The 17,961-nt window shown below is 42.9% G+C and overlaps 1 protein-coding gene across 1 annotated transcript in view; it reads right to left on the reverse strand.

The window, feature by feature from the left end:
* Positions 1–17,961, reverse strand: part of LOC126094675 (calcium/calmodulin-dependent protein kinase type IV-like) — a 606,666-nt gene that overhangs the window by 462,206 nt on the left and 126,499 nt on the right. Inside the window, exon 2 of the mRNA XM_049909186.1 lies at positions 662–774. Within this exon, the coding sequence (XP_049765143.1) occupies positions 662–774 (113 nt within the window). The remainder of the gene's footprint in view (positions 1–661; positions 775–17,961) is intronic.

A 17,961-nucleotide genomic window follows, 5' to 3' on the forward strand; every position in this document is an offset into this window, starting at 1 on the left:
ATGGACAAACGGTAGTTACTTTTGTACTGAAGATGGTCTGGTTATCCCGACTGAAACCTAGGTAAATATAGGTAAACTTTGCAACTGAGGCTGTTGGTTTTTTAAAATAAAAATTATTATTTATACAGTTGCTGACAGGGCCGCGAAATGTTGAAAATTTTTAACTACGTATTTGCATCGTTACATAGGAAGCCTGTAGGCACTTTTCGGCCCAATTTCAACTTTTGTATCGCAATGGGAGACAATTACAGGGTTTCGAAAAACGTGATCTTTTAATTCTGTTGCACAGTGTATTTGGTTTTTGTGCATAAAAATTAAAAATCAGTTTTTCTTCAGGCTTCCGATTCCGCACAGTAACCCTGCTTATTTTGAATTTTAAAGCAGGACTCGATTAAAAATCTTTAACCTCTTTCTTTCAGTTAGATCGTACATTCATTATAAAATAATTATCGTTTCATTATCGCCATAGTTATTGTTATGGTTGTTAATTTAGTTCACAGTCCCTTATAATTTAGAAGTACTCCCTGGACGTTTTACGTTTTGTGACTCTGAGTCACAAAGAGCAAGAAGTCACGTAGCGCTGTGTATGATATATAACTAAACTTAACTGGCTTTCTTTCCGCACTGTTGATGTGTCAGAAGCTGTGCAAGCAGCACTGACCTGCCGATGACGTCTCCCAGGATGTAGCAGTCCTCGAGTCGCTTCCCGGCCTGCTCCGGCAGCCACGGCTGTTGAGCCGCCACGTCCAGTTGTAGGGGCTTTGTCTCCGACATCTGCAGGCAAACAGAATTTCTTCACTGCCGAGCAGAGGTCGAGAAATATCAGTTTCAGCGTAAATTTCTTAAATCATGTTCTCCACCACCAGCATATCAGCGAGGGTGCATGGACTTATATTAAAGAGAAGCATGGAATGAAACAATGAGGCATAAGTAACTACAAATATTAGCTGGATTTACCGTTGGTGCTGGTACAACCGAATAATATTAAATAGAAAACACTTCCTAACGTACAAAATTATACTTATTCCCTCATGAACCGGTCTCTGGCTTCTTAGGCCGTCTTCAGGCGACAAATAAATGTCGAAAATTCACATGAAATGGCGTGCGAGATGCAGCGAAGATAAAAGAGATACAAAAATGATGACATTCAGAATGTTTAGAAAGAAAAACATTACATTTTTTGGCACACAGCGGTATATACGTTAACTAAAATAGGCAGTTGCGAGTAGGACTCGCACAATGCGGGTCCCGTACAAATTTAGTTATGTACATATAAATATATTGGTCCCACGAATTTCAAGACAGTATCAAAATCTCTACAGTAGTTCCTCTGACTAACCCGGATATATAAAAACAAGCGAGCAGGCGGCTTCTGTTTATATATTACGTAGAAAGAGAAGACTTAATAAAACGTTATTTATTTGCTTACTAAAACATGACAAAAACTTACATTTTGTCTTTGCATGTAGTAGAGTTCGTCTAGCATTCTTCTGATGGATGATGATTCTAATGTATGTCCAAGTACCAAAAAAGATATTTTTATGATATAATTACAATTTAACAACCTTCAAATTTTTTAGTTTACTTGTACTGTGAAACTTTGCTTCTTGCCGAATTTCATGATTCTAGGTCAACGGGAAGTAACCTATAGATTTTGATCAGCGAATTTGCGAGTATCAAAATATGTGACATTGTTATTCCAGAGCCAATGTAGCCCCTGAGGGCTGGAAACCCATATTACACAACAGAGGATGGGGTTGTCTATGTCCAAGGTATACCAAAAGCACCGTGGTAAACACCGGCTATTTACGTACAAGATAATGGAAACAGACATTCCGAGCAAGGGGTGCTCGAGCCACGGCCTGCAGGAAGTATTACTACGCCAAAACTTGATTGGCTGGATACAGTATTTAGGGGCTAGATCCAGCTCCGAAGTTCAGTTCACTCCGGATGCCGACCTCGTAGACTTCGACAGCTGAAGATTACGTCTCCGTCTCTGAATTGGACTTTTACTAATGTGTGTGTGTGTGTGTGTGTGTGTGTGTGTATTAACACGAACCTTTGTGGAAAAGTGAACTTTTGTTTGCCTCCATTACGAGACTTTTACTGGCATCGTTATTGTTACCTTTTCGTTTGTTGTTCAGTCATCAGCCTTCAACCTTGTAAACTTACATAAATAAATGTTGTGTTTTTGAAAAATTGCGCATTGTCAGTCACAACAGACATAAATGACCTAATCTTTTGATTGCAGTGACTTAGAAGCTGAAATTTTATACACCGCCAAGGGATCGTAGTCCTTAATATGTAACATGAATTTTAATTTGGTATGCCAACCTGTTGCAGAGAAAAGGGGTGTCAACAGACGGACAGACAAACGGACAGACGGATAGTAAAAAACAACAAAAATTTTTCGTGTTTTATAATTAAAAATTAACAATTTTCGGATTTAGTCCTTTACTTATAGTTTAAAGTCTTGCTTCTTGCCAAATTTCATAATTCTAGATCAAGGGAAATCACACTATAGGTTTTGATGAGTGGGTTTGCGAGTATCAAAATATGTCACTCAAGTGGGCATATCTTTTGACTTCACTGACTTACCTTAATATGTATCCTTATCAATGTGTTAATTGGTTTTTTCTGTGTCTAACAGTGTTCCCGCAAATACACCAAATAATTTACTACCTGATGTTTTCTGCTCACTCGTAGCTGCACCGCAAAATGATCTTTGCCTGTCAGTACAGGCTACCAGTTTTGTGTCCATGCATTCACACATCAACATATAACCTGCTGTCCAGGTGAAAATAAAAGTTAATGGCTTGCTTGTGCCACGCATACTTTGAGGTACGAACCACCCTAAAAACATGTTATTTGCAGTAGCAGTAATTCATAGTCTCCAAATGAAGTAAATACTGATGTGATGTTGTTCAGTATACTGTACTCAGTTATCAAAAGAAATATCTGCAGTTATACCCGTAACAACTGGTGAAAAATGAAATTGTTTTTACAGTCTTCATCTACTATTTGTAACTGGAACTTAGTTTAACGGACAGAAAATAGGAAACTGAACTGGTCACTTAATACTAAGCTGGCATTCTGTGCATAGTATTTCCAGTCGGATGATCGTACTGCTTTTCTTAAAAAAATATAATACATAACATTCTACACAATACGACTCGTTTTCTGTTAAAAGATGATCGACAAAGGTTGCATCCCTTATCTGTTAGAGAAGGCAATGACTCTGAAAAGAGGTTCCATGCTAAGACTCCGCCTCCAGTGGGGAGGTAAATAACTACATATAAACAAGAAAATAACAGCGAACAGGAAAAGCTTAGGCAGCACAATTCACTCGTTACGGTCTGTGAGAAGTAGTGCGGATTCAACGTTGCGGAAAGGGTGAGCTGATGCAGCGCCGCGACAGGCCCAGCATCGATTTTTAGGTGTCCGAAGAAGCCGATAATCGCTGGGCGAAGACGCCGTCCAGGCCGCGGTTGGCGACGTATTGTTCCTCCTCGCCCAGCGGAGCCGAGCTCAGCTGACACAGCCGCCGCCTCGAGGACCAACCCTCCCTCCCTACCATTCCCCGGTCCCGTCTCCTTTCCTCCTCCCACCGAAACACTCCCGCCGCAAGTCAGTCGTTGCAGCGTTTTCCAGGAACCATACACTAAATGTCACTAGGTATCTTTGTCCTTTCGGCATTGAACATACAGGGGCTACACAAAAATTAGGAAACTACTAGAGAAATGCATGTTTGAACATAAACGCAGATGATAGCCAAGCCTGCAGGTTGCGCTGTCTTATTCGGCTACGAACGGCACCTGTACAAGGTCCTCAACATGTTGCAACTGTCGGTCGTGCCAGAATAGTGTCATGTTTAGTTGTGATTACGGTATGTAGGAGCTTAATGAATTTGAATGGGGACATACTGTTGGTGCTCGTACTTTGGATGCTTCAGTAGCCAAGGAAATCAGTATGTCAGATTTTTCTAGAAGCACCACATCAAATGTGTGTGAATTCCTAAGGGACAAAACTGCTTAGGTCATCGGTCCCTAGACTTACACATTACTTAAACTAACTTATGCTAAGAACAACACACACACCCATGCCCGAGAGAGGATTCGAACTTACGGCGGGAGGGGCCGCGCAGTCCGTGACATGACGCCTCAAACCATGCGGCCACTCCGTGGGGCCAAGTCGAAGATTTATACCGCATACAGAGAAGAGGAAAAACTTCATCCGCCAAACCACGACACGGACAATAGTGTCTGTTGAGTGATCGTCACAGACGGTCATTGCAGAGGACTGTGACGAAGTAGAGGACTACAGGAATCCTGTCAGTATCAAAACAATACGGAGGAAGCTCCATAGGCAGGGAAATGCTTGGCGAGGGGGAGTTCCAAAATCACTCATCAGTGATCCAAATACCCGTAACAGGAAAACGTGGTGCCGAAGCCGCAAAAGTTGCACTATGGAGCAATAGTAGAAAGTAATTTGGCCGGATAAGACTTGTTTCACATTCTTTCCGAATTCTAGCCGAGCTTACGTCCCAATAGGAAAATATAGCGGAGCTTTGGTGATGATCTGGCAGCCATAGCGTGGTATTCCATGGGTTCCATGATTGCTTTCGCTTGTCTGGTCCACCCCTTGATCAATGTTTTATCTCAAAGCTGATGCTGTGTTAAAAGACGATATGGCTCCCGTCACACAGCTCGCATCGTCCAGGACTGATTTTGTCAGTACGAGGTTGAAGTGTGGCATCTTCCCCGGCCAGAACAGTCATCAGATCTCAATATTATGGAGACCTTGTGGTTTGCTTCGGAGAGAAAGGTACGTGACCGCTAGCCACTTCCGTCATCGTTACCTGAACGTCCCACTATTTTGCAGGAAGAATGGTACTAAATTCCCTTTAAAACCATACAGGTCCTGTATTTATCCATTCCGAGACGAATGGAAGTTGTTTTGGATGCCAACAAGTTTCCTACACCGTACTAGGCATTGTAATGTGTTGTGTTTTTGGTGGTTCCATGTTTCTGTCAAATCCCTGTACATTCAACCATGTCATTGTGCGTATTACGATATAAGTAAGACTTACCGTAAGTATTTTCAGACAATTTACGTTTAATAGCTCTATCCATTGTATAGGCACATTCACTTACATGACATTTATTGCCCGCATCTCGTGGTCGTGCGGTAGCGTTCTCGCTTCCCACGCCCGGGTTCCCAGGTTCGATTCCCGGCGGGGTCAGGGATTTTCTCTGCCTCGTGATGGCTGGGTGTTGTGTGCTGTCCTTAGGTTAGTTAGGTTTAAGTAGTTCTAAGTTCTAGGGGACTTATGACCACAGCAGTTGAGTCCCATAGTGCTCAGAGCCATTTGAACCATTTGACATTTATAAATAAAAGTGTCCAACCTCAGGTACTTTTTGGTCTGACAATAAGCTATGAAAGGAAGTGTTATGTATAGATAAATAAAGCGCTAAATAATAGCAGTAGAGCTAATTATCTAAACCGAATTTACTTATTTAGTTGTTGCCTTTATGCAAATGAGGTAGAAAGATGGTAGAGATGGCATTTTGGCCTCTCCAAAAATTGACAGTATTGATGTGGTCGGTGGAAACTTACGACGTGATGTCACGTCAGTTGAGCAACAGATACTTGCAGTATTCTACTGGAAACTGTTATTCAACGAAACCAATATCACTGAAAGATAGTGAATACACACACATCAAATAAGTTTTACATCACCTCGGTTACGAGATTACCGGAACTTGCACAGAAAATTCGAATAGAGATTAACATAAACATCATTTCCGTCCTTTTTATTGCTCATGAAAACCACACATTGCATGTTATACCACCATACAGCGAAACCTACAGAGGTCGTGGTCCACATTGCTGTACACACCGGTACCTCTAATACTCAGTGGCTCGTCCTCTTGCATTGATGCCTGCCTGTATTCGTCGTGGCATACTATCCACAAGTTCATCAAGGCACTGTTGCTCCAGATTGTCCCAGTCCTCAACGGCGATTCGGCGTAGATCCCTCAGAGTGGTTGGTGGGTCACGTCGTCCGTAAACAGCCCTTTTCGGTCTATCCCAGGCATTGTCGATAGGGTTCATGTCTGGAGAACATGCTGGCCACTCTAGTCGAGCGATGTCGTTATCCTGAAGGAAGTCATTCAAAACATGTGCACGATGGGAGCGCGAATTGTCGTCCATGAAGACGAATGCCTCGCCAATATGCTGCAGATATGGTTGCACTATCGGTCGGAGGATGACATTCACGTATCGTAAAGCCGTTACGGCGCCTTCCATGACCACCAGCGGCGTACGTCGGCCCCACATAATGCCACCCCAAAAAAAAGGGAACCCCCACCTTACTGCACTCGCTGGACAGTATGTCTAAGGCGTACAGCCTGACCGGTTTGCCTCCAAACACGTCTCCGACGATTGTCTGGTTGTAGGTATATGCGACACATCGGTGAAGAGAACGTGATGCCAATCCTGAGCGCGACCGCGGCTTCTTTTTGGGCCCATGTGTACCGCGCTGCATCGTGTCGTGGTTGCAAAGATGGACCACGCCATGGACGTCTGGAGTGAAGTTGCACATCCTGCAGCGTATTGTGCACAGTTTGAGTAATAACACGACGCTATGTGGATGCACGAAAAGCATTATTCAACACGATGGCGTTGCTGTCAGGGTTCCTCTGACACATAATCCGAAGGCAGGGGTCATCCACTGCAGTGGCAGCCCTCAGGCGGCCTGAGGGAGGCGTGTCATCGACAGTTCCTGTCTCTCTGTATCTCCTCCATGTCCGAACAACATTGCTTTGGTTCACTCCGAGACGCCTGGACGCTTCCGTTGTTGAGAGCGCTTCCTGGCACAAAGTAACAATGCGGACGCGATCGAACCGCGGTATTGACCGTCTAGGTGTGGTTGAACTACAGACAACACGGGCCATGTACCTCCTTCCTGGTAGATTGACTGCAACTCATATATGATTGTTTACATCTTTGGGCGGGTTTAGTGACATCTCTGAACGGTCAAAGGGACTGTGTCTGTGATACAATATCTAAAGTCAACGTATATCTTCGGGACTTCTGGGAACCAAGGTGGTGCAAAACTATTTTTATGTGTGTATAAATAATGTATTTTGAGTTGATGTAGCAAACTGATTTACTACAGGAAAAAAATTGTGAAATGTTTGCAAGGTAACGAAAGCCATATATTGTAAGTATAATGAAATCGTACCTATGACCTATGACTACAGAGTGTCAGAAAAAACTGTAACTCACTGCTCATTTATTGTTCGGAGGCCAGCTAGGATAATTTGGAGGCAACAAAATCGACAAAGAACTATGTGATTGTCCAGCTGAGCTATTTAGCGGAGGTCAGAAACACTTTCTTGTGAAGAACGCACTTAATAATTCAGGTTAGGAATAGCGAAAATTTTTGTGGATTTTGTCTGTGGAGGACTAAATTTCAAAGATGAACTTATTCAATTTCGTATTTTTTGGTCATAAAGGACATAAACCACAATAAATGAAAATCATCTGGTAAAAAATGAAAAAAAATGTTTTGCCTTTTCAAAATCGTGAGGTGTCAGGGTAGAATGATTCGTGTCGCTTTGCTGTGGGTTTGTGCACCGTTGACTAATGACGCGTTTTGATAAATGTAGCTGAATAAATGAGATCCAACTGACAGTATTTTGAAAGGATGGTGTTCGGTGGTAGATCTTACGATAAAACGACTGTAGTATAGGTTTTATAAATAGTTGAACCTGGCAGCACGCTTACGGCAGCTAGTATTTTATTTTAAATTATATCTTCTACTTTCGTCTGTTATACAAACAACATGGTAAATCCTGATTATTTTTCTAACTATAGCAATATTGACCATTCGTCAAGAGGCAGTCTGATAACCCTTCACTCCGTTGAGCAGTGATGTAGCTTTGGACTGGAGCAGTGTTTCTCAAACTGTGTTCCGCGGAACAATGACTTCCCGCGGGAAGTGGCTAAGTGCTCTGTGAAAAACTAAAGAGGCAATTTTTCGACATCTTGACGATACAAATTTTTTAAAAATTTTTATTATGACTTCTGTTTTATTAATTTTGATTTAAAATTGTAGTAATCACTGAATAAAACACGTTTTGTGATTCATTAAAAGTTTTGTAACGTTCAAAATAAACAAGGTGTTCCATCACACCACCAGGATTTACAAAGTATTCTGTCTGAGGAATCCAGTCACCCTTTACCAATGATTCCGCACTATAATAATTCAAGAAACAAAATCCACAATTATTCTCGTTCTTTGCTGGCGGTTTGAAGCTTTCAATATTTCTTTCATCATTTTTCCTAGAATTACATTTCTTGTTGCATTTGTTTACTTCTGTATTTGGTGCTTGTTGAAAAATATTTTCCTTCCTGCTGAGGTTTTCCAGGGTTTCATCTTAAGATAGTCTGTGTTTTCCTTTTTCGGGACGATACCTTTCTCTCTGGAGTTGGCAAAACGTCCTTGACAGCATCGTGCTGAGAAATGGTAAATACACTCCTGGAAATGGAAAAAAGAACACATTGACACCGGTGTGTCAGACCCACCATACTTGCTCCGGACACTGCGAGAGGGCTGTACAAGCAATGATCACACGCACGGCACAGCGGACACACCAGGAACCGCAGTGTTGGCCGTCGAATGGCGCTAGCTGCGCAGCATTTGTGCACCGCCGCCGTCAGTGTCAGCCAGTTTGCCGTGGCATACGGAGCTCCATCGCAGTCTTTAACACTGGTAGCATGCCGCGACAGCGTGGACGTGAACCGTATGTGCAGTTGACGGACTTTGAGCGAGGGCGTATAGTGGGCATGCGGGAGGCCGGGTGGACGTACCGCCGAATTGCTCAACACGTGGGGCGTGAGGTCTCCACAGTACATCGATGTTGTCGCCAGTGGTCGGCGGAAGGTGCACGTGCCCGTCGACCTGGGACCGGACCACAGCGACGCACGGATGCACGCCAAGACCGTAGGATCCTACGCAGTGCCGAGGGGGACCGCACCGCCACTTCCCAGCAGATTAGGGACACTGTTGCTCCTGGGGTATCGGCGAGGACCATTCGCAACCGTCTCCATGAAGCTGGGCTACGGTCCCGCACACCGTTAGGCCGTCTTCCGCTCACGCCCCAACATCGTGCAGCCCGCCTCCAGTGGTGTCGCGACAGGCGTGAATGGAGGGACGAATGGAGACGTGTCGTCTTCAGCGATGAGAGTCGCTTCTGCCTTGATGCCAATGATGGTCGTATGCGTGTTTGGCGCCGTGCAGGTGAGCGCCACAATCAGGACTGCATACGACCGAGGCACACAGGGCCAACACCCGGCATCATGGTGTGGGGAGCGATCTCCTACACTGGCCGTACACCACTGGTGATCGTCGAGGGGACACTGAATAGTGCACGGTACATCCAAACCGTCATCGAACCCATCGTTCTACCATTCTTAGACCGGCAAGGGAACTTGCTGTTCCAACAGGACAATGCACGTCCGCATATATCCCGTGCCACCCAAAGTGCTCTAGAAGGTGTAAGTCAACTACCCTGGCCAGCAAGATCTCCGGATCTGTCCCCCATTGAGCATGTTTGGGACTGGATGAAGCGTCGTCTCACGCAGTCTGCACGTCCAGCACGAACGCTGGTCCAACTGAGGCGCCATGTGGAAATGGCATGGCAAGCCGTTCCACAGGACTACATCCAGCATCTCTACGATCGTCTCCATGGGAGAATAGCAGCCTGCATTGCTGCGAAAGGTGGATATACACTGTACTAGTGCCGACATTGTGCATGCTCTGTTGCCTGTGTCTATGTGCCTGTGGTTCTGTTAGTGTGATCATGTGATGTATCTGACCCCAGGAATGTGTCAATAAAGTTTCCCCTTCCTGGGACAATGAATTCACGGTGTTCTTATTTCAATTTCCAGGAGTGTATTTACGCTCCTCGTCCAGAATTCTGGTAGTAGCTTGATTGGTTGAGGTTGAAGAAGCAGGAGCCTCGAACAACGTTGAAGGTGCAAATTTCTCCTCAGGAACAACGTCTTTGCAGAAGAGCGTTATTCTTGTACACTGGAAACCCTTGATTCCACACCCAACAGATGCAGTTTTACTCCAGGCATCACATGAAATAGTACAAAATCTTGGCTTTGTAATGGTTTCATTGGGGGTTACGAATCCACTCAGTTGCATTTCTGTGATATTGAGGCTTTATAGACTTGAAGAAAGTTAATTCTAATGGCTGTAATACATGTGTATTGTGTGCAGGCTATTCTGAAAGCTCCGTCCCTTTTTCCTGACAGTACTCTACATCATCCAAGTTGGTATGGTTGCAATGGTCGTCATTAAAAACTGTAATACTACCCACTGTTTTGTATTTCTTGAAGTGTCGAAGCCAGATTTTAAATATTTCTTCATTAATGTACCCCGATTCACTCATCTCCGTAATGGAGCCAGGAGGTAAGTCATTTTGAAATTCAGGGGCTTTCCTCACTCCTTTGAAAATTACCATTGATGGTAAAAACGTACCGGATGCATTCATGCATGCAGCAACAGTCGTATTTTGCCCTCTTTCCTCGTTTGTTAGCGAAACTTTCTCGCTTACCTTTACGACTATTTTGGGGGGTCTGTTGTTAAGAGAAAAACTGAACTCATACGTATTACAAATACACTCTAGTTTATCAAACAAATCATATTCCTTTAAGATTTTTTCCAAATTCTGGAAATATATACTTACTTTCGCTTTATTTAAGCCTTCAGCTCTGGATCGTGAGAGACCCTCGAGTTTTTGCAGGCTAAGGTTAGTGTGTCTCTTAATAAATGCTCTACACCAATCGATTCCAGCAACCTTGCTTTCTAAGTTCCATGGAGGTTTCAAATTATTTTTCTCAGGCAACCGAAATGCACCTTTTCTTAGGTGGAGTGTTCTAGAAATAAAGTTCTCTGGACCAGAGTATCTTCCATTTCAGAATTGAATACCGCCGGATGACCAATTCTGTTTTCTATAGTAGGAGGTAATCTAGCTTGCATTTTCTTTTTAATTTGTACTTTACCATGCAGGGTGCTGAAAGGAATATCGTATAATCCTGACACAGTTCGAAGGAAATGTTCATCCATGACACTTCTTATTGCCTCTTGTAATGGATTTCGAATCCATTCATTGTAAACTTCCTTTTAAGTCGTTTTTTGGGCATGTAAGCGAAAAAATAAGGATTTGCTTTAAAAACTCACGAGAGAATATTTAATAATGTTATTGTTACAGCCCACGCATTTGTAATAATCTTCTTCATTAGTAATTGTGTATAATGTACACATAACTAGTCTTGACGGATTAGACTAAAGAACTGCATTGATCGAAATTGTACTGAACTATCGAAATTGTACCTTTTTCTGATTTGAGATGTGCTTTGGCGATAGTGAAATCACGAGTAAATAATAGTACTGAACTGAACCAAGAGACAGCAGCACCTGTCACACAGTCTTTCTCTATACATGCCTCAAAATACGCCGGAGAGGAAAATAAGTCTCCAACCTCATTAATACGGAATTTACAAGCACCTGGAAACTGATCAGTCTATAAGAGCGCATAAAACTAAGTAACTTCACTTACCTCACACGAAGAAAAATGATCTCTGTAGCACAAGCTGTCGTATTCAGGGAAAAGACAGGGGGAGCTGAAGAAATTTCTCCTATGTTACCATCCATAACGCCGATTCCCACACCTTTTACCCCTCCGTGGGTGCGCCCCAGCGCTCTGTCCTCTCCCCTCTCCTCTACCTCCTGTACTCGACAGATGTGCCCCAAACCCCCCTCCATTACACCTCCTGCAGTATGCCGACGACACCACCTTCCTTGCCCTCGTTCCTACCCTTCAACGGTCTCAACGCCTTCTCCAGAATCACCTTGACCTTTTTGCCACATGGTGTAACCAAGGGTCCCTGAAAATCAATATTTCCAAGACCCAGGCAATCATCATAGGTCGTACCACTCACTCCTTGCAGCTCCTTGATTTCTCCCTTACCAACTGCGCCCGTCCTGTCCGCCCTTCCCCCACCGTCATCTACCTTGGCCTTACCATTGACCATAACCTCACCTGAATCCCTCATCTCTGCTTTATCCAATCCAAAGCCCACAACTGCCTCAAACTTAACTCTGGCGAGACATGGGGGTTGAAGCCCTCTATCATCCTCCACACCTACAAATCCTTAATCCATCCCATCCTCTGTTATGCCAGTCCCACCTGAGTACCCGCCCCCAGATCCTAGAGCGCCATGCACTCTGTCTTGCTTTCCGTATACACCTCCCATCCCCCATGTGGATTCTCTATGACCTGATGCCTTTCCCCCATCTGCTCCTTTTCCTCGAACATATCTGCATCCTCTACACCTCCCACTGCCTTGATCACCCTCATCCACTGGTTGCTCCTCTCCTCTCCAAACCACGCCCTCTGCTGTGCCTTCACTGTTGTGTCCCCCCTACCCTTCACCTTTAAACCCTTTATCTCCTTTCCCAAGCTGGCTTTCTTTGACTCCTCCTCCCAGATGATGCCACCTCTCCCTCTATTTATCCCTCACCTCCCCTTCCTTTCCTCTGTCCTTTTTCTGGGCTCCCTCTATCCCCCTTCCATCCTGGTTTTTCCCCAGCTACCCTCTCTCTACCTCCCTTCTCTCCCTTGAGTCCTTTTTGCTCTCCCCTCCACTGCCTTTCCCACTCCTTCTCCCATCTGCCTGGCCTCCCCGTTTCTATGTCCCCTCCCTCCATCAGCTCCCCCTTTTTCCTTTTCCTCTCCTCCCCGCCCCCTTTTACCCCTCATAGGTCCGGGTCCTCCTCCGCCCCCCCACACACCTGCCGCTGTGTTACCTGTATAGTGCTGTTACAAGTGAGTGTTCAGTGTTGTGCGTCCCCTGTCAGTGTTGCGAACAGCCGCCATACTGTCGCTAGTTGTGTCTTTTTATCTCATGTGGACCGAAACCAGACCGTCGCCATGTTTTTTAATTGTGCTTGTCTACTTCTTGTGTGACTTCATCCGCATCGTCATCGCAGTGTTTTTTGTATTTTAACTTCCACAACTTTCCGCCATTTTACAGTTTTTTTTATAATGTCACCGTTTTATCACCTGTTTTTCTTGTTTGTTTCTATTCTCATTATGATTTTTTTAACTTTTCTGTAGGCTGTAGAGCAGCATATTACGCTGCTGCCAGCTCGCCCTCCCCTCTGGGGGGACAGGGAATTGAAATCCAATAAAGAAAAAAAATAAAAATAGAAACTTCCGCACTACAACGCCATATAAAGGCAACGGTACAAAGACTACGAAACTGAAAAATGGCGCGAACGCTATGTTGATCGGAATTATACCTATACTGAAATCGTACCGCCTTACCCTACTCAGAATTACCAGTCTTTGATGAACAATGTCTTCAATGCACAAACATAATATTGTATACGCATCGAAAAAGCGACCTAACAACGTATTACAGTCAAATACTCAGAAGATGATTTTTAACAACAAAAGTACACCATTTGCTCGCGTATGTAGGAGGGGGGGGGAGGGGGTCGGAACAAATCTAAAACTCATAAGTGTGTTGCAGGATAGGTTGTGCTGAGAAATTAGCATTGAAATTAGGCAATCGGACGGTTGCGCGAGCAAATTCAAGCGGCTCTCCAGTGTCAGTTGCTCTGCAGCGTAAATGATAGCGCATGAGACTGCTCAGCCTATGGCTCGGATTCAGTACTTACTACTGTCCCACGTTCGTCTTTTGCATCGCTCTCTCATTCAGTTTTAGGAAATCAAACGAAGCACAAGTTTGGCGACACCGGCTCTTGCGGGCTGCTTGAATTTGTGCGCAACGGTCTGGTTGGCTAACTTTAATGCTTGTTTGCTCGGAAACGGCGGAACGTATCCATTTTTTTTTTTCAAATCAGTTATTCCTCAGCACACTCTACCCTGCAACATCCTTAAAAGCTTTCCACACTATCAGTGACCAACCTGTGTATGAGACAATTCGTTTTCCGTTTAAGTTGTTTCTGATTAATAAAATACAGTTTTATTCTATGAGAAAGTCTTGTGGAGGGGATGGAGACTGTACGCAATGACTGAATCTCAGAGCAGTAAGCTGAGTGACCTAGCAGTGGCTTACGTAGATTGTATGAATGGCATTTTGTGAAACAACAACTTATATTACAACGCTGTATGTTTACTCTAGTCCTCCAAATATGTAAAGATACCGTTATTTACAGTTTGGTTTCTTAGAGCACGTAATTTGGTAGAATACTAAAAGTAATTCAATAGGGTAAGTGCCTAATTATACGTATAATGGCAGCAACAACGCTACAACTGGCGATAGTTTGTCTCATCCAGCCAGAAATGAGCGCAGTCTCACGTTCTGCTGACGACAGACTGGCTTCGCAGACTAACTCTCGAGAATGATATTCTAGTGTTTATAGAAGAAGGATGAAACTCCCATTATTTTGAAAGCGTTGGTAAAGTTTTCTGATACGTATTCAGGTCTGGAGCATAGTGATAGAGGACAGTGTAAAGTTGGCACAAACATTAATATCCGATTTGGAGGATTTTTCCGAAAGTTTTGTTAGCGAAACTGAAAGCTGTCATTTTACTACAAGCCGTAATACTGCGTGTCGTATTATACAGACTTTGCTTAAAGACGCTAGCTCACAGAGAAGTAAGAAACTGTTAAATTTTTTCAGTGGTGGCGTTAGGCGTCGGCGACCGCTGACGGGCTCGTGCCTGTGGGGGCCTCGCAAAAAACTTGGTGGAACTGTTAAAATTTTAGCTACCTAGTTGTCCATCTCTATTTCGGTACGAATGTAGTAGTATTTATCGAGAGGGTCGTCTTGTAACTTTATGATAGTGAAGCCCCATTACAAACTGAATCTAAGGTGTACTCCTATGCGGCAGCGCGCCAAGCGTGCACTGCTTCTGGTTAGGCCTATAACATTACACGATTCGCGCGGGATATACCCGTCGCAAATCAGCTCATGCGCACTAGACGGCAGTAACGCGTGGAACTCGAGGGAGACTGTTGCAAAGTCGTTCATAGAAACTAAAAAAAAATTGTAAAATAAATTATTAAATTAAATACTTAGAGAGGAAACTAATCTCCATATTAAAGAAAGATACATGTTAAACGGAAAATACACTTACTCTTCTTTATTCCATATTCACAGCTCGCTTGATACGAACAGTTTTTCCGTATTGACACTTCAAGCCGACAACAAGCAAATGAAACAGTGCTCTGTGCAAGAGACAATACAGGCAGGAGCATTGTCTCGGCCAGTGATGTCAGCTCTCTGAAACCAATCCTACCAACTGACAATTGACTCTTTTTGTCGAGTTATTTAACTGGTACAAGTGAATAAGCCCTTTATCTCTGAAGGTGTTGTTGTACCAATATCAGTCATACATACTAAAGGAATCCCTCCTATTGTAAGTACACAAACACATTTCTCAGCGTATTTATTTGGCTGCTATCATACATCACAGAATAAAAAAATATTCTGTCACGTATGAAAATCGCGTGTTTATTTGGCTGCTGTCATACATGACGAAATAAAAAAGAAATATTCTGCCACGTATGATAATCGCACAGCCTATTCGCTCTATACTGTGACACTGAGAACTATCCTACTGCACTTATCAACGTACTTAGCACAAAATGTTTTTTTTTTTTAGATCATCATGTCTGGAGGACACCCAAGAGACAGACACAGGGAGAAAATGGGAATCCTGTTTATCAAAACGAAAAAGAAAAGCTGAGACGGTTATATACAACCAAGCTACGAGTTCGAATATGATGAAATTTCTTAAGAAAACTTCAGATGTAAGTGTTCCACGGGCCTCTAATGAAGCTCTTATCCAAATGTCTTTAGTTTCTGAAACAGAACCAGCTTCAGGGTCGAATGAATCTGTTACCCTTTCTGACACAGCATCAGAGTTGGGTGAAACTGCTGTGATCTGAGATTGTGAGCCGAATAAAGACTTCTAAAGTGATAATGAAGAGCAAAATGTTCATATAAGAGAGTCATTTATATAATTAGTTCCGGGAAAGTGTGTATTTCTGTTAACAGATTCGCAGTATCGTGATTTAATTCAAAATGGTCCCCAACAAAACCTAGGGAAACCTGTTGAAGGCTACTTTTTATCATTTGCAGAAACAGATAGTAAAAGAAGGATGTTGTGACTGTAAAGAACTGAGTATTCTGTAAAGCAATTTTGTAAAGGAAACAAATACGGAAAAACAGTAGATAAAGAAAACGAGAGACTGATTAGGGAATCACAAAGGTATTGGTATAACTTTTTTGAAACAATGATTGATATTATGAAATGCTTATCTTCACACAATCTGGTGTTTAGAGAGCATCGAAAATTCCTTAACCTGAACGATAGCAGAAACACTGGAAGTTTCATAGACCTATTTAAATTGTTACCCAAATATGATCTAACACTAAAAGAGCACCTGCAACGTATTACGCGTTCGGGAGGACGACGGTTCAGTCCTACGTCCGACCATCCTGAATTAGGTTTTCCGTGATTTCCCTAAATCGCTCCAGGTAAATTCCAGGATGGTTCCTTTGAAAGTGCACGACTAACTTCCTTCCCCGTCCTTCCCTAATCCGATGAGACCGATGACCTCGCTGTTTGGTCTCTTCCCCAAACAACCCAACCCAACCCCACGCAACGTATTAATGAAAAGCAACTTCGTCAGCATTATCTAAGCCACGACATAGAAAATGAATTAATTACATTAATGTCCAAATCTGTTATCAACGAAATTATAGACAGAGTCAAACAAGAAAAGCGTTATGCCTTCATGCTCGATTGTACCAGGTATTCGAGCCGTGTGGAACAAATGTCAAAAATACTAAGATTTTGTAATTCCTCAACTGGAGAGGTAGAGGAACATTTCGTTGGGTTTATGGACGTCGCTGAAACAACGGGAGAGTACGTAACAAATGCCATTTTAAAGGAACTATAAAGTAATGTCCTAGACATCCGCAATGCCGAGGTCACGGATATGAGAACAGTGCCAATATGGCTGGCATTAATAAAGGTGTTAGAACAAGAATAATTAATATTAATCCACGAGCTTCGTTCACAAAGTGCGGATGCCATTGTTGGAATTTGCTTTAGCTAAAACATTTTTCAGCTGCATCAACAAAGTTTATGTGCTTTTTACAAAATCAATCAAGTGTTGGGATCTTATTTAAACTTAATTGAAATTGACAGTGAAAGCTCTGTCTGAAACACGGTGGGAAAGTAGAATCGGAGCTGTAAAACCGATATTTTTGCAGTTTGATGATGTCATCGAAAGTGTGAGTGACCTGAAAAATAGAACTAATAATTCCGAAACTCCTAGCGACTGTGAAGCAGTCTTGAAGGAAATCTAAACTTTTGAGTTTATTGTTGCAATATGCGTATGGTATGAGGTTTTACTACGTGTCGCTACTGATACTTTACGTTCATTTCTTGACAGGATTCAAGAATTCCGTAATACAGGATTTGAAACAAGCATTGCAGAAGCTCCAATGTTTGTATAAAAAGTTAGTTACGAAATTGAGTCTCAGTTTAAAATAAAAGAATAGCACAGAAAAAACGAATGTTCGATTAAGAACAAACTGATGAATCTATACAATCTGTTGAAATGTAGCACAGAGTTAGCTTTTTTAACACAATGACAGACGCTATAATAGTCGACACTGAATGTCGGATCAAAGCGTTCAACGAATATTTTTTGCGATTTGGTTTTATTTACGATATAAATTATTTGAAACCGTTATCCAAGGACGACTTTCACAAACACTGTAATGATTTTGGTACAATATTTCGAGAAGGCGAAAACAGTGACATACAGTCTTTCGAATTTTTTGAGGAACTCCAACTTTTAAAATCCAACCTAAAGGACTCAAAGATGTAAAGC

This window comes from Schistocerca cancellata, chromosome 8 (genome assembly GCF_023864275.1).
Source record: "Schistocerca cancellata isolate TAMUIC-IGC-003103 chromosome 8, iqSchCanc2.1, whole genome shotgun sequence".
In the NCBI taxonomy this organism is placed as follows: Eukaryota; Metazoa; Arthropoda; class Insecta; order Orthoptera; family Acrididae; genus Schistocerca; species Schistocerca cancellata.